Genomic DNA, 18,244 nt, shown 5'->3' on the forward strand with positions numbered 1-18,244 from the left:
CATCCAACACAATCCAGCGAGCAGTGTACTTGGTAAAGAACCTTTTTACTCTTTAAGCAAGAGGAGTACAGCGTACGCCATCACGTGCTAAAGAAGGCCCCATGGGCCTATAACCTCAGCAGACACGTGGCATCAGCTCGTGGCAGAACAAACCGACTACAAGGGAGGTTAATGAGTCAACCAGAGCCCTGGCCAGCCAGCGACATAAAGTCCCTTTTACTGTCTTCAGTAAAGAATATAAAAGAAATGTAAAAGGTATATGCCAGCATGTTCCCAAAGGAGGCCCCGAGGGCCTACCTGTCACACGCGGCGTCAGCTAGCAGCCACTAAAGTTCTAGGAGCAAAATAGAACCGAGTTAAAAACAAGGTAACTACTTAGCTCAACCAGAGCTAAAGGAGACCATGCTCAAGGAAGTAAATGCATAAAACCGAACAACCAGCTGGTTTTAACACAAGAACTCACCCTGAGAGGCAAGCCACTCAGAACATGTACTCAGTAAAAGCACCTTTTACTCTCTAAATGAGAGGAATACACAGCCAAGCTCCAGCATGATACATAGGAGGCCTACAAAGGCCTACGACTCGAAACACATGGCGTCAGCTAGTGGCAATCACGACCCATCCATGGTGATGAGTCACATAGAAACCAACACACAACTGTGCCAACATGCAAACTGAAAGGAGGCCCTTGTGGGGCCTTCAACCTCCATGAACACATGGCATCAGCCAGTCGTAGCTTCATGACTAAACCAGCCAGTAGGCCAAGTACTCGATAAGACACCTTAACACTTGGATAAGAGGAGTACACACTGCGCCACAGTGCTCTATGAGAGGCCTGACCTAGGGCCTACTCTACAGAGGTAGGAGTGGCCGATGGCGGTGTGAGTCAGCAAACAAGACTGAACCATGGAAATGAGTCTAAATATAACCAAACCAGCTGGGCCAACATAAAAACTGAAAAGGAGGCCTGGCAGGGCCCACTACTTTTAGTACCATGTGGCGCCAGCCAGTGGTCATAAATAGGGACCAAGCTCAAAGGGGACCAGCTCTAGACCCAACAAGCCAATTGTGGGTAACTAGCTACACAACCTGAGCTAAGCCTTCACATTCCAACAGGCAATGTACATGGTACAAATAAACATGCTATCATGGTCTAAGGGAGGCCCACAAGGCCTACCACCTCAAACAAACATGAGCATAAGCCTGAGGCAGTGCTAAGATACGTGAGCAAACTCGTGATCGTAAATCAACAGCGCCCGAGATACAAGCTGTACTCAGAAAGAGGCTATCAAAAAGAGCCAACAGACTTAACAGTATATGTAAAACAGCTGCTGTGGTCATGATCGAATGGGAGCTAACAGAGATCATACTATTCTAACCAGAATAAGACTCTCTACACTCAACCTGAGTGTGCAATCCAACAGGTGATGCACTCAGTGGAACACAAACCCTAACCGGGGAGTACAACAAAACACCACGTTCTTAGATAGAGGCTAATCACAGCCTGCTATCACGGAACCAGGTGCTAACCTGTGGCAGCACTAGAGTAAGCTCACATATATGAAAGTATGTAGGGCTAAAGCTTAGAACCCAAAGCAAAGGTAAATGCTTTATAATACATGCCATCCAAACAGGATTAATGTTTTCACAAAACAGATCTGAGATCTGTATTGAACCCTTGAGAACGAAAGCTAAAAACATTTAGCACCGTATACTCAAACTTGAATATAACTCAAGGGGCTCATGCGAGGACGTTATAAGCATGACAAAGTTCTACAAAGTGGGGCCTAGCAGTAATGCATAACTTATCTTCTCAAAGATAAGGGCCTAACACCTGGGAAAAACAGCACCAGGAAGGCTAATAACAGCCTATAATCTTAGCTGTTAACCTCAGCCATAGCACCTACATAATATCAAAGGGGAAATGGGCATACGGCCAGCAACTCCCTCAGGAGGAGGCCAGAACTAGGAACTATACAACCTCATAGGGATAGTAATAATAAGGGTGATGTAACAAACAAGCACCTAAACCTAGCTCTAGCCTAGCCGCTAGCTAAGGCCTACTGGGACAAACAAAGCTTGGGCTCCATTTTGAATCCTTCAAATATGAGGAGAAAATGAAGCACTACAAGCAAACAGTGTCAGGCGGCCGATAAAGCCGACCTGCACACAAATAACTGAAGTGACGAGTGCTAACTCAAACCAAACTAGAGTATTAGCTGAGAAGCTACTCTAACATAGGAGGCTACAAAAAAGCGGCCATAAAGCGGTCTGCATGTTTTGAAAATTAGCCAACCTAATGCTACAGTTATTTTGCCCAAAAGAACCCCTTCTAACTTTACTGACTACATGCTCAGGAAAGCTATACAGGAAAAACAAGGTCTACATTTTTTATATACAAAAATATAGACCCAGCTTACCTTCCTGCGGCTCGTAGAACGAAGATTTTCCCTCCTTATTTTATACATGAAGAAGGATGAAATCAAAAAGTTCTTTTAAGCCTAAAAGCACTTTCACTATCAAGCCAGACGACAGCCTTTAGAAAAAAATATTATCAAAGGCCCAGCCGTCAGCCTAACTGTAAAAGACGCACCTGAGCATGATATAAAATATATATACACACATATATATGTATATATATATATATATATATATATATAGGAGGTGAAAGAAGAAGAAGAGAGGGTAGATATAAATCGCCCTCTAAATAGCTGGGGGATCGATTACAAACGCTACAGTCTTTACAATCGGTCACCCATCTCACTCTGGCTTCTTCCTCCTCCCGTCTGTCTGGCTCAGATCCAAATCTGAATGGCTAAGGGGGTTTTCCATGCCCTCCCGATCTCAAACGCGGAGATCAGGAAGGAATGAAGAGTCTATGGGAGCCGCAACATTCATGGACAGAAAGGAACCGTTCGTCGAGCCATCCGCGTGCGGCCCCTTTTCTTTCTTAATGCGCTCTCACGGCGGCAGCAGCACGCCGAAAAGTGCGTCCCAGAAACACAGCGGATCCACATACCCAGCAGCCAGAGGAGCGCTCACTACGATTGCAGCCGCCGTATTGCCTCAGCACACATGGGGCTAGAATCACCAGGCACAGATGCAGACACCTCTTCCCTCGAGAAGAGTGCCGAACGAGAACGGAGCGTCCCGATAGTGAGACACTCACAGTAAACAACAGACAAACACACCGACAGCGCCCTCAAGCACCATCTATGCGCACTCCTCTCCAGACAGAAAAAACGCCAGAAACATGTAAATCAAGTGTCAAAAACCTGGGACACGGATGAACACATTCTCCTGAACGTTTGTAAGGCATATATAGAGTAATTCTTTACCGGTGTTGAAAACAATGGCATAGACAGAACAGTCCCGAAAGACGAGAAGATGTCGACTGCTTCCTCAGGCACTCCCTTTATACTCCGGGTTCGTGCTATGATGACGTCATAGGCTGTCGCCGGCCAATAGGATTGGAGTGGTGTGATTCTTTGGCATTCGGGCATCTGTCACGAGTGACAGTTCCCCATAGAGGTAAACGGTAAACGCAGAGTTAAAGTTCCCTTTCGAAAGGGAACTAATGCCATGCTTCCTAATGATATCTCCCAAGGGGAGCATGTACAGAGTGAAAAGCAACGGTCCTAGTACTGAGCCTTGCAGTACTCCATATTGAACTTGTGATTGATATGACATCTCTTTGTTTACTACGACAAACTGATAACGGTCAGATAAGTATGATTTGAACCATGCCAATGCAATTCCACTAATGCCAACATAATTTTCAAGTCTATTCAAAAGAATATTGTGGTCGATAGTGTCAAAGGCAGCACTGAGATCTAGTAACACTAATAGAGAGATACAACCATGATCGGATGATAAGAGCAAATCATTTGTAACTCTAATGAGAGCAGTCTCAGTACTATGGTACAGTCTAAATCCTGACTGGAAATCCTCACAGATACCATTTCTTTCCAAGAAGGAACGTAGTTGCGATGAAACTGCCTTTTCTAGTATTTTTGACAGAAAAGGTAGATTCGAGATCGGCCTGTAATTTACTAATTCTCTAGGATCAAGTTGTGGTTTTTTAATAATAGCCAGCTTAAAAGTTTTGGGTACGTATCCTAGTGATAAAGATGAATTAATGATATTAAGAAGAGGATCTATGACCTCTGGAAGCATCTCTTTCAATAGCTTAGTCGGTATAGGGTCTAACATACATGTTGTTGATTTTGATGATTTAACAAGTTTAGACAATTCTTCCTCTCCTATAGCAATGAATGAATGGTATTTTCCTTAGGGACACTACAGTGCACTGTCTGACGCGATACTGTAGTAGACGGTTACATGGTTATAAATTTCTCTCTAATATTGTCAATCTTGCAAGTAAAGAAGTTCATAAAGTTATTACTGCTGTGCTGTTTGGAAGCATCAGAAGTTGAAGCTCTATTTCTCGTTAATTTAGCCACTGTATCAAATAAATACCTAGGGTTGTGTTTATTTTCTTCTAAAAGATTTGAGAAATAAGCAGATCTAGCAGTTTTTAAGGCCTTTCTGTACTCAATCATTCTCTCTCTCCACAAAATGCGAAAAACTTCTAGTTTTGTTTTCTTCCAGCTGCGCTCCATTTTTCTGGCAGCTCTCTTAAGAGCCCGAGTGTGCTCATTGTACCACGGTGTTGGATTAGTTCCCTTAATCTTCTTTAAGCGCAGAGGAGCAACTGAGTCTAATGTGCTGGAAAAGACATTTTTCTGTTGCAACATCGAGGTCTTCTAAGCTGTCTGGTATGCTAAGGCAATGAAACTGATCAGGAAGATTATTTATAAAGCGATCTTTAGTGGTAGAAGTGATGGTTCTACCATATTTATGGCAGGGTGGCGGTTTTGCAGCCTTGGCTAAATGTAGTATACATGAGACTAAATAATGATCTGAGATGTCATCGCTCTGCTGCAGAATTTCAACGGCATCAATATCGATTCCATGTGACAATATTAGATCTAAAGTATGATAATGACAATGAGTGGGTCCTGACACGTGTTGTCTAACTCCAATAGAGTTTAGAATGTCTATAAATGCCAATCCTAATGCGTCTTTATGGATATTAAAATCACCAACAACAAGAACTTTATCCGCAGCTAGTACTAACTCCGATAGAAAATCAGCAAATTCTTTGATAAAGTCTGTATGGTGCCCTGGTGGCCTGTATACAGTAGCCAGCACAAATGTCAACTTACATAATGTTACATAAAGCACCATCACTTTGAAGGAATTATATTTGAAAGACTTTTGAGTAATACTGAAGATATTACTATAAATTACAGCAACACCTCCCCCTTTGCCTTTCTGACGAGGATTGTGTCGATGATCGTAACCTTGAGGGCTAGACACATTTAAAGTAATGTAATAGTCTGGTTTTAGCCAGATTTCTGTCAAACACAGCAAATCTAGATTATTGTCTGTGATAATATAATTTACAATAAGTGCTTTTGAAGAAAGGGATCTAATATTCAGCAACCCAAGCTTTATCATTTGTTTATCAGTATTATTTCTGTTTTTTATTTGTTGAACATCAATTAAATTTTTACCCTTAAATGGGTTTGAAAGTTTTTTGTATTTACTAATTCGGGGTACAGACACAGTCTCTATGTGATAATATCTAGGTGAAAAAGGTTCTATGTGTTGGGAATTATGTGACTTCTGTAATGTGAGGCAGCTAGCAGACGGTCGGTTTAGCCAGTCTGTCTGCTGCTTCCTGACCTGGGCCCCAGTTTGTACATGTTTCAGCTCTAAGACTATGTGCCATATTACTAGAAAGATCAGCACCATCCCAGGAAGGATGAATACCATCTCTTTTCAACAGGTCAGGTCTGCCCCAAAAACTTTTCCAATGGTCCATGAAACCTATGTTATTCTGCGGACACCACTTAGACAGCCAGCCATTGAGTGATGATAATCTGCTAACTATCTCATCACTCTGACGAACAGGAAGGGGACCAGAGCAAATTACTGTTTCTGACATTGTACTTGCGAGTTTACACACCTCTTTAATAATCAATACTTGAGTGTTCACAGGATGAACTGATTTATTGATTATAATTTTAATGTAGCTACATCAAGTTAATCTGATTAACTGATTCCAATATTCATAATTAATCATAATTAATAATCATAATGAGTTATGAATAATTATTAATATTTCCCCTTTGAGCTGATTTGCTACAAATAGTTCAACACAGGTAATCCAGAGAACAAATAAACTGTTTAGTTAGGGGAGCCCAAGGCACAGACGAAGCAACACCAATGGCACTGAAGACCAAGGCGGAGCTGTGTCGACGAGCGTCCGAGGAGGATCCAGTGCGCCTGAGGGCTGAGCCGGAGCCAGTGTGACCAAGGAGCAAGGGAGAAGGAGGAGTCCACTGAAGCTGTAGGGATGGAGAGATGGAGCACAGCGGAAGGCTCGCAAGACTGTGGTGCAGGCAGGGTGATGACTGACCATGGATGGTGCTTGTAACCTGATGGAGCCGCAAGGCTGAGGGTCTCTGGTGGAGCAGAGGGTGGGAGGAGCCAAGGTGGAGCCGACAGGTCGATGGGCTAAGGTGAAGCAAAGAGATCAGTAGCTGGTGGCAGAGCCAGGGGATCCACTCGCTTGGGCGAAGATGGCGACCGAAAGGGCCTGAGGCTTCTCCACACAGCAAGGCGTTTGGAGAGAAGATGAGGGATGGAAGGAAACCAGCTGAGGCGTGACTGAAGGACTGGCTGAATCTTGCAGTGGAGGTTGGAGAGGGAGGCTGGGCAGGATCAGTGGTGTTAAAACAGTCTCTATGCTGGGTAAAACCAGCGGTGATGAAGATGCAGATCATTCAGGGTGAGGCAGGGTAGGAAGCAATACTTTGCTGTCCCAATCGATCAGCTAGTCCTTAGTGTCAGGCTCCACCAAGACTCCTACTGGCATGGATTTTGCCGGCTCACACCCCTGGTCAGACTCACAGTTGGGCTTCAGCTCCTGGGTGATCATTGGTGCTGTACTCCTCACTGGTTTCTTTGTTGAGGCGGGCAGACTCTGGCGTAGTCTCCGTAGTGCAGGGTGATGGTAGGATGTGCTCTGGGCTAGATGACACAGATGCTGGTGTGGACTGGGGGTAGAGACTAGAGAATGCATGAATTAATTAATATGCAAATGAATGAGGAAGCAAGTAAACGAGTAAGCATGTAAATGAGGGAGTGATGAATGAGTGAGTGAATGAATGGATGAATGCCTGACTAAAGAAATCCAGGGGTAGTTTAGTGAGTGAGTGAGTGAGTGAGTGAGGATTTTGCACAGTTAATGTCTCATGACAATGTGACCAAATGACAGACATCACAAGTGAAATTATGCAAATGCTGCATGTTGAATAATTATGAGCAAGAACAATGACAAAGACTGTTGCACAAAGCTATCTTAATGTTCTTCATTCTTCCACTCTCTTTTCATCCTGATGGCAGTTCATTCAGTATTCCCTTCATAGCCTTCATGGAAACTATGAAAGTGAGAACAACTCTCACCTCAGTTTGGGTGCATGAAGCCAGGAGCTTCCTGAGAGCAAACACTGAGAAAAAGCCCAGAGGGATGTTCAAAGAGGTGAAGGGGATGACAAAATGACACAAATCCCGTAAACGGGACCCTGTTAGGACACACCATTATAGAAAGATTTTCAAAATAAGCACTTGCCACTCCTGGTTGCTGTCTTGTTTGTTTAGAGAGCAAAAAGACAATACACAAAAGAGAGAAAGTTTCTCCGCAATTGCAGAGAACAGTGTTGAATTCAGTGACATTGGCTCGCCTGTAAAATCAGCTGAAGAATTATCAGCTTTTTCCACTACAGTACAAGGAGCCAGAGGAACTAAGCTGTAAGCATGAGGTTTTCTTTAGAGCTAAATGGTCAGTGCTAAGTCAAAAGCAGCAGTGGGTGCAGAAACGGCCTTGGTTACGTGCTAGAAATGAGGCAGAACACACAAACTGTGTCAAAGCCTTCATGATGATAAATTATTATATGTCCTTTCAAGTGGCTAGTTTAGTGAAAGAACTCAAAGAGATGTAGGACTTTCAGCACTAAAGCAGCCGACTTTTAGTGCTGTTTCTTATCCATTTATTTGTTTGTTTATTTATTTATTCACAGGGTCTGTGTGTGGGCAATGAAAGCCGTTGGATTTGTGTCAGCAAGTAAAGTTTCCGAATAAACAAATCCTAATTACCATAGTCTCTCACAACATTCCTCAGCAAACACACACTCACATGCTTGCGACATAATTATGGTTTTAGGCGGCCTAAATGCCAAAGGCACCAGAATTTGTTGGATGATTCATGAGAGTTGTGATAGTGTGGCAATCAGAACAGACTGTGAACATCCTCCAAATGTCTGTTCCTCATTTTTAAGATGAAGATGATGAGAATAAATGGCTGTTTTTTATTTAAGAATAAATGGCTGTTTCTGTACTTAGACCTCTCACTTGACTTATGGAGGATCTGTGACCCTGCACCCCTCAACATTGGTTGTATGTGTGCACTTGTACTGATGTGAGTTAGATAAGTCTTTCTTTCTCTCTCTCATCCTCACACAAAGGCTTGAACCATTATCACAACAATTAATACCCACCATAAATCACAGAAAGAAAGTCAAAGAGGGAGATGAAACTTGTCATCTTCTGCACCATCTGTCTGTTTCACGTTGATCGATGGATTCCACTCCAGACATTATTGTTTTTTCTGCTCTTCTTTACAAAAGGATTCATTTCATTTTTCTTCACTCATTAATCACCCCATTCTGATGATATTGACAGGCACCATTTACCTACCACCATTTATAATAGAGCATCACTGAGATACAAGTTAGGACAACCCAAAAGGGAAGGGAGTATTTATAGACCAGACCACATGCCCTAAAACTGAAGTGTCTCTGTTTTTTTTAAGTGGACTTTAATTTATTTCCCAACAGTACCACTATTATAAAATCAAATGAACACAGTAATCATTCAGCTTTCTGATGCCATCACTGCAACACCACAGTTTTCCCATTTTTATATATAATATATATTTTCCCTCATGGGCCTCTAACAGTGTTTTTTATATGATTAAGCATACAGTGTAAAACCAATCACATTTTCATTTCTTCCTGTAGTATTAAGTCCATTGATGGTCATAGATGCCTAGGAATATCCTTACAAATTAAATTAACTTCACATTTACCAGGACATTCTCTCAGTCATCTTTGGGTTTTTGATTTGAGGCACAGCTACAAGTTGTATCCTTAATGAAATGCAAGGTGTCCTTGTCCTATTGCCGTTTTGTCATGCCAAGGGAGTATGCAGAGGGCGCACTGAATGCCCTACGACAAGGGCTTTTTGCTAATGAGGATTCATGCTCTCTGTTCTTTTGCTAGCCATATCAGAGGCTTTAGTAACTCGCTTTGTTGTAGGAAAATCACAGGGGATTGTCCACAAGGACAGCATGAATGATGCTAAGTGAAGACAACCTTACCTACAGCACATGCTACTGGCTGGGCTAGAGGATGTTGTTTGATGGCGATCCACCACTCCAAAAATTATATGCTATCAGACATTTCTAGTACTGTCTGTCTGTCTGTCTATCTCTCTCTCTCTCTCTCTCTCTCTCTGTCTATCTACAGGGGTTGGAAAATTAAAATAAAACACCTGGTTTTAGACCACAAAAATTTATTGGTATAGTGTAGGGCCTCCTTTTGCAGCGAATACAGCTTCAATTTGGCATGGGAATGACAGATATATCATGATTGGCAACCAGGCCGTGCATAGAGTATATAGCATGAAACCTCCAAAACTGTACTGGCCAGTGTTTCAGTTACATTGTCCAACTCCTGTATCTATCCATCCATCCATCCATCCATAACCCCCCCCGCTGTATTTCAAGAGTGTCTTTGATCAATGTTTGATAAAGTGGAATAGGTTGCCCACAATATGCTGTAAGGTAGTGCTTCTAAAAGCAATCAGACCCAAGACTTTCACTCAAAGGCCAGTTCTGCCTGGATCATCATCATTCCCCCACATGCCTCTGTATGTTTATTCTAGTGAACATTTTTAGATGATTTAATGGGTCAATCAGGACAGCAGAAGGCATTCAGAAGTTTCTTGCATCCCTCAAGACCACTGATCTTTCAAGCTATGCGGCATTAACTTTAACTCTGATCACTCCTTCGGTTAAACCTTGCTGCAGAGGCCAGTGTAGTGCTCAGGGTGATGGTATCTTGCTGATTACCCTTGAATATCCAAGCAGCTCAAGTGTCATTGAATCAGCTTTGTGGAAAAGAGAGTGAAGAACAGAGGAATGCATTGCTTCATCGGTGAGCTGTGGGGTCACTGAGAGGAAGTGAAGAAACTGAAGTGGCCAATAATTGGACTAGAAAAAAGTTGTGATTTATCTTTAATAGTGTGTTATTATTGTGAAAAACTAAAAACAGATTACAGATCACAGATCAAAATACTTCAGCATCATGCCGTGACTGTTCATCCGAATGTTGCTATGGCAAACAAGTGGTAATTATCATAAGTGCTGATTCAGTTGAAGTCTACAAGGAAAAGAAGACTGATGCAGCAGGTCAGGAAGGGTATATAGTAGGAAGACTAACTCCGAAATGATTATAGGATGAACAGGTGCTAATGAAACCCTTAGAGCAGGGGTTCCCAAACACATTCCTGGAGCCACCCCAGCACTGCACATTTTGCATGTCTCCTTTGTCTGACACACCCATTTCAGGTCTTGGATTCTCGACTAATGAGCTGATGATCTGAATAAGGTGTGTTTGATTAAGGAGACATGCAAAACATGCAGCATTGGGGAGGCTCCAGGAATGTGCCTTAGAGGAACAGTCAGTCACATAGTGCAAAAGACGCTTTCAAGCGGTATTGTGTTTATCAGTGTGTTCGGATAAAAAAAAAAAAAAAACAGGTGTTATATAAACAGGCAGGCTCATACATTGAGTAAAATCATGAAAAAGCTAAAAGGAGAAAGAGAGCACCATTCCCACAGAAGAAGCAAAAGGTGTTGCTCTGTTTGATGGAAAAAGAGAAGAGAAAAGGAAAGGGAGGGAAAAGATACATAGAGAGAGAAAAAGGGTGAAGGGGTGAAATTACAGCCGATGGTGCTTAGTCAAGGGCATAGAGCACCTCAACAGGCTCTTCACCAAATGCTTCTGAAATGTGGCAGAAAGAGAGAGATTGAGAATTGAAAAGCTTGAAAGAAGTTAAAGAAAGATAGAAAGATAGACCCTCCCACTCCCCGAGGCCTGCAAAAATAAAAATAAAAAAAGAAAGGGAAAAGATTAATATTACGAATGGATGGAAACTAATAAAATGCTAAACCGAGAAGATAGCAATATTGAAGATATGCAAGGTTAAATTGTTTAAATTCTATACTGAATGCAAAGAGATCTTATTCATGCATTCCTGAAGGTTCCTATATGGTTTAATTTCCCAAAAAAATAAAAATGAGGCTTTATACTTGTGCGTACATGCTCAACATCAGTTTTTAATTTCATCATTGGAGATTCTGTCAATCAAAAACAGACTTGGAATTATTATATGTGATCTGTATATGCAATATCTTTTTGATTTTCAAATGAAAAAATATCAATTTAGCCTTATAATGAACTATTATATAATCATTGTAGTCACAGTTTTTTTCTTTTACTTTTTCTACTAAGCATTATTGTCTTTTTCTGTTTTAGAATGGAAAGAATAGTTGGAATAGTTTTAGAATATCTCTTTTTTGTTTAGAACTGAAAAAAAGCTTAATCTTTGCATCGTATTGCAAGATAGACAAATAGTTTCATCCAAGAGAAGTTTACATTTCTGCACCTCACCCTGAAATAGCTGATCATGAGTGGTTGATTGTTGATATCAGAAATCCAGCCTGACCTCGTTCATAAATTTACAAAAGGATTATTTTACTTTTAAATGATAAATAGAGATCAGTCGGAGATGCGCAGATGTGCCGCTCAAAGGCATGCCAATGGCCATTGTAACAAAATAAATAGAAAAATGCTGAGTTTCAAATAGAATGCAAAAAAAGGACAAAGAAGAAATCTTAGAATGCCATGTGTCGGCCTGTTCTTTGGTATTTGTTAAGGTTTTACCTGAATTCAACTTTTTTCTTATTTTAGATGCATTTTGCAGTAGGCATAAGCAGACGTGAGATGTTGACCCTGGAATGATATATGAGAAGACATTTTTATCAGTCGCACCAGTCCTAGTAAACAATAGCAGGTGCATTTTTAAAAGTTTTGTGTGTGTGTGTGTGTGTGTGTGTGTGTGTGTATGTCACCTTTCTCAGATCCTGTCTTCAAATTCACCCATCCAGGAAATGCATATAATGAATGAGATTGGTGTCCCTATCACACATTAAGACTTTCTGAAAGCTTCGCATCACAAAGGTGTCAGAGTGACTTATGCTAATCCAAACCAAGTAAAAGCCCCATTTCATGGTTCAGAGAGGTTACTCGTGCTCCAAAATACTTTAATTTGGGTGTGTGTCTGTGTTTGCAAGTATATGTGTGTATTCTCCTCATTATTAGCTCTTTATGAAACCGTATCGATTAGTCATTGATTTCTGCCTGTTAAATGCACATTAGCAGTCTGGCTAGCACATGACTAACCTCTGATTCAAAGAAAAATCACAGGATCTGTTTCAGAATATCCACTGTGCAAGAAAAAGATGCTGCTTGTTAATATTTGAATTTAGATTTCTGTGACAAAGGCTTTTTCATCTTTTACATTTTGTAATTGCCAGAATATTGAAGGAACATAAATTTGCCGCTTGCGTGACTCCTGTAACAGTCCTTTGAGTTGAGTTATTATCTGAATGTCCTTCTCCAGAGATGTGAAGAAGAGGGCAAGACAGACATATATGAATAAGTTTCAAATCATTAGTCTGGGTTATTTTACAAGAGCAGATTGTAATGGTAATGTACCACAAGCTGCAGATTAATCACTGTATCATTGCAATAAGACAGAATTTGACTGAAACATGTAGCCTAATATATATGTATACAAAAATAGGAAAGTATTTGTTGTAGCGGTAAGGATGTTTAGTCATTTTCTTTCAAAAGTCTGCCCAAAGTATTTTACCCTGCTAACGGCGAGATAAAATAAAAAGAAAAGGCCAAGCACGACAGTTAGCCGAGCAGTTTTTATTTAGCTGTTTGTTTGATTTTCTTTTCTTTTCAAGTGCTGTTCATAACGTAGCGCACTTGAAAAATGAATCCAGAAATGTCTTCCATTCCGTAGTAGTTTTCAGTTCTTATGTCACGATTTTTTCCTACCAGGATAAATTGTTTAGTGCCTGCGTGTTTTGTTATTGGGGTCTTTGGGGATCCCTGTAAGTCTGTCTATTTATTTGTGCCAGACCCCATACGCACATGGCTACTCTTGCTCGCCTGATTTTACATTTCATTTATATTTCGAAACAAAACAAGTGGGACTGTAATATTAGATTTGTAATTCTACAGATTCCTACAGTTAGTGATGCTGTCAGAGTCGCTCAATCTAATCTTAGTCTCCCAATGCCTTCCTCTGTTCTTCATTTGTCTCTGTTGATCTGGGTCGATCAGCACCAGGACTAATTAACTACTCAGCATTCATTTCTCATCCTTTTTCCACACATTCACACCACTCAGATTTAGCTTGAGAGAATATTTAACCTTCCTGTCAGGAAGTAAAAGGGTTTTTAAACTTCTTAGTGGAAGGAAATTTTATTCCCCTCAGGCAGATTCGTCTGCCCACAATTCCCGTAATGTAAAAAGATTTCTGCATTTCATTTTCCAATTCAAATAAGAAATGAGACGTCCAGTTCTAAGAACACATTCATGTAGGTCAGTGTCTAAAACACTCTTAAGCAGAATCATATTTTATACTCCTTTTATTTATTTTTTATTTTATTTTATTTTATTTTTTGTATTCATTCTATTATAAAAGGAAATGTGGATGTTTATTTGTTGCTTTGGTGGATCATAAGGGAAACTCTGAAGGCTTTGGCAACATTTTCCCCAATGAAAGCCTTTCCAAATGAACCTAAATTCTAAACTAGTGCTGATCATTACCAGATTAAATGTTGGATGATGGATGGGTATTTGAGTATTGTCTTTGTTTCCTGTAGTCATTCTATTTTATGCCAATTTATCCCAATTCACAGTTACTTGATTGGCTTCTGCTGAGGAGGCTAATTACCCATTGTTGGCATGCAGAATCTCACTTAGTTTGTGAGTGCACTCTCATCCACTTCATTAATGGAAGATGAAGAGGTGTCTGAAGGGAAAAGAGAGTGTTTGAGGGAGAGCAATATAGAGAGAATGAGAGCTGGTGAGATTAGGATTCTCATCAGGTGAGCCACAATCTGCTTTGTTAACTTTATATTAGCAAAGAGTTTATATTTAGTGTTCTTTTCAATAAACTGTGTGGTTTGGGCTTGATTTTGCAGTTCACCAACATGTATACAGTGACCCTATAGTATTTGAACATCTAAAATATTAAACTAAAATATATATCAAAGAATTAATTTTTTCTATTATGTGATATATAAAGTTCAATGTTTTTGAAAGAAGTTTCTCGTTCTCACCAAGGTTGCATTTATTTGATCAAAAATACAGTAAAAACAGTGATACTGTCAAATTGTTTTACAATTAAAAAAAAAAAAATGTTTTCTATTTTAATGTATTTTAAAATGTAGTTTATTGATGTGATGGAAAAACTGAATTTCTTATTATCAGTGTTGAATACAGTTGTGCTGCTTAATATTTTTGATGAATAGAACTTTAAAAAAAAAACAGCATTTATTTGAAATAGAAATCTTTTGTGAAATTTTAAATGTCTTAACTGTCATTTTTGATCAATTTTGTTGCTGAATAAAAGTATTAATTTCTTTCAAAAAATGATCCTAAAGTTTGTGTGGTGTCCAGATAATTTTTGGGGTCACTGTGTAGTGAGAGAGGCTAATGCAGTCCATATATAGACTTCTAATTTTAGACCATTTCAGAGCCCCTTAATACTGATATTGCCTCTTAGCCTGCTGCAGCTCATGGTGTTCATTTTTTGTACCCACCAGCATGTCTCCCAGAGGAGATGCTCTGTTCTATTATAATGGGACCTGAAGTGTCAAATTAAGATTCAGGGCTCGCTGTAAAGTATTGTGGCTTTTATGCACTTTCCTTGAACCTGTATATGATTGCATTTAAGATGCTCTTTTGTTTATGTGTGTGGTAGACACACAGGAAGTGACTATCCAGTGATTTATTTATTGTTAGGCCATTTCACTTTTTGAGGCTTTATCTCCAGTCTCCAGAGAAGTGGTGAACTACCGCGGTCTCTGCTGCGTTTAAGGAACATTACAATTTTGCTCTCTATTTAGATGTGGGGAAACATGTCTGTATATCAGAAAACTGCTCTCCCCATGCAGTGAATAAACCTATTTCTTAGCATCGTAGAAGGAAACTGGGACAGGTTATCATATTTTCCTGTGCAATTCACATTTGCTGTCTATAGGGGACAATCTCTGCAGTTTAGAGCAGAATGGCTTTTTGTCACCTTGATTTACTGATTCATACTTTTGTTCTTCTTCTCACCTTACCAACCCTACCGAGGAAACCAACCCTTTTTATCTAATTAAAATAAATCTGATAATCTTAACTGATAAAAATATATGTTTAAATAATCACCATATTGATCTGTTAGTCATCATGATGAATGACAGCCATTGGAGGAGTGGAGAAAGCTCTCAAACCTATTCATCAGCATATTAGTGGTGAGATTCATCATGTAGCCCATTTTCAGCTGCTTTCTCCTAATTAAAGCATACATGGTTAGTCGTGGGCCACAGAGCACTGTGGGTACTTGTTATTCCCACACACGTAACGTGCCATCAGTCTACACCTACTACAGTGCACAGCCTAACTGATGGGGTGAAAACTGCAATTACCAAAGCTTATTAGACGTTGTTCGGCCCTAGTGCAAAGTGACTGGCTGTATGAAGTGACAATTACCCACTTGTCCATCACGATAATAATGACATTACATCACATTACCTTTGACAGGTGTCTTGAGTTATTAATACCAGCTAATTTAATGACGAGTAACTTCAGATTTGGTGAATTATGACTCCCGGTAGGCCTGTACAGCGAAGTGCGGCAGGTTTGCAGAGACTTGGATTGTAGCGTATCATTTTAACTTGTGAACTCAATTACCCTCTATTACCACAGAGACAGGGTGCCACTGGTTTCCCGAAATGGATGGATCTTTCCGTAACTGATCATTTGTGCACCTTCCAATATTACGATGGAGATATTCTCACTGTAACAACTGAAAATAAATTTAGCAAGTCGACAGGGCTGTCAGTCACCATTTAGATAATGTACTGTAAATATTCAGCACAACCTTCAATATTGTGTGACTTTGATTCCTATTATTATTTTATCTGAGCAACTCTCTGTGATAGTCAGTGTCTTTTTAGTCTTTTATAATGTCTATTATCTTTAAGTTCATATTTTTGGTATTCATTGGTATTGTGTGTCTCTCACTGTGTTTTACAGATACAATTTCCATGAATAAAATCCTGCGCCAGAAACTAGGAACAGGAAATGCTATGGATATCCTCAGCGCAGTAGATTTCTCCTTCACATAGCATTTTGAGTGGATCACTTCATCATTTTTGAACTTCCTAACTCTTCTTCACATACGTGGCCATCAGCGGCCATAAGTGGAAAGAGCTCTGACTGATACAGGGGACAGGAAACGGCATCAGAGAATGGGGGCACCTGGCGGACCAATTCTGGGTGGGTTTAGCTCTACGACATCCTCCCTAGACCTCATTGGCTGGATGGTCTGGCCTGGCAATACCACCGTGAGCCTAAACCAGAGCTTTTTCGGGACTGATTACAGTGTCAATCTCCCCTCCTCATCTTCATCTTCTCCTCATGGGGTCGAAAGGGAGGTGATGAAGGAAAAGAACTGGCCAGCCCTGCTGATTCTTGTGATTATCTTTCTGACAATAGGAGGGAATATTTTGGTTATTCTAGCTGTGTCACTGGAGAAGAAGCTGCAAAATGCAACTAACTTCTTCCTGCGCTCCCTTGCAGTGGCGGACATGCTGGTCGGCATCTTGGTCATGCCCATCTCGCTCATTAACATCCTGTATGGTGAGTTGACACAGGGTTTTTCAAACAGTTTGATTCCATGAACCATGAAATATGAAGATTTCCTTCCTGAAATATTTCCAATAAAGACCCGTTTATATTGTGAAAAAGTATGAATATTATGAACATACGTAGAACATGTTTTACATGTTTTATTTTATTATTTTTAATATAATTAATATCTAATATTTTTAATATGATATTTTTAATATAAATTATGTTTTTTTAATATTTTTATTTATTTATTTACATTTTAGCACTATATTACTTTGAATTTTTCCACGGTTGGCATAGCACCTTGGGGACCCCAATTCGAAAACTCCTGATTGTCAAACTATTTGATACCATAGACCCAGAAATATGAAAATATATGTAAAACATTTTGAAATATTAAAAATATATTTTAGATGTTTGAGATATTATCACCGTGTGGAGTGGTGAATTGTGGGTAAAATATTCCGAGTTGGTCTATAGGCTAATGTGCACTGATATTTAAAGGGTTAGTTCACCCAAAAATTAAATTTAGTACATTAAGTACTAGTTGTCTTCGGAACACAAATTAAGATATTTTTGATGAAATCTGAGGGTATCTGATCCACACATAGGCAGCAATGCCATTGCACCTTTTGAGGTTCAGAAAGGTACTAAAGACGTTAAAACCATCGACGTGACTACAGTGGTTCAAACTTAATATTATGAAGCGACGGGAATAGTTTTTGTGTTCAAAAACAAAACAAAAATAACTTTATTCAACAAATTTGTCTGTCCTCTTTCATACTGCTATGCTATTTTCTTTGCAGAGCTTCAGTGTTTATGTCTGAACGCAGGCTCAGTATTGGCCAGCTCCTGCGTCAGCATCACACGCATGCGTCGCGCTGCTCACGTGACCAGAGCTGTCCAATACTGAGCCGCCGATCGGACGTAAACACTGGAGCTTTGCAATGAAAATAGCGTAGTACCTTTAGTACCTTTCTGGACCTCAAAAGGTGCAATGTCATTGCTGCCTATGTGTGGATAAGATACCCTCAGATTTCATCAAAAATATCTTTATTTGTGTTCTG

At 40.0% G+C, this 18,244-nt stretch overlaps 1 protein-coding gene across 5 annotated transcripts in view; it reads left to right on the top strand.

Moving 5' to 3' along the window:
* htr2cl1 (5-hydroxytryptamine (serotonin) receptor 2C, G protein-coupled-like 1) overlaps window positions 1–18,244 on the top strand; it is a 228,813-nt gene that overhangs the window by 182,061 nt on the left and 28,508 nt on the right. For 3 of the 5 annotated variants that reach the window (XM_051900733.1, XM_051900735.1, XM_051900734.1), the window contains one exon: window positions 16,581–17,186. The exons of the other annotated variants lie outside the window; for them this stretch is intronic. In XM_051900733.1, coding sequence (XP_051756693.1) covers window positions 16,796–17,186 — 391 coding nt within the window. In that variant the 5' untranslated portion in view covers window positions 16,581–16,795. The remainder of the gene's footprint in view (window positions 1–16,580; window positions 17,187–18,244) is intronic. 5 annotated transcript variants of the gene reach the window in all.

Source organism: Ctenopharyngodon idella, chromosome 7 (assembly GCF_019924925.1).
Source record: "Ctenopharyngodon idella isolate HZGC_01 chromosome 7, HZGC01, whole genome shotgun sequence".
In the NCBI taxonomy this organism is placed as follows: Eukaryota; Metazoa; Chordata; class Actinopteri; order Cypriniformes; family Xenocyprididae; genus Ctenopharyngodon; species Ctenopharyngodon idella.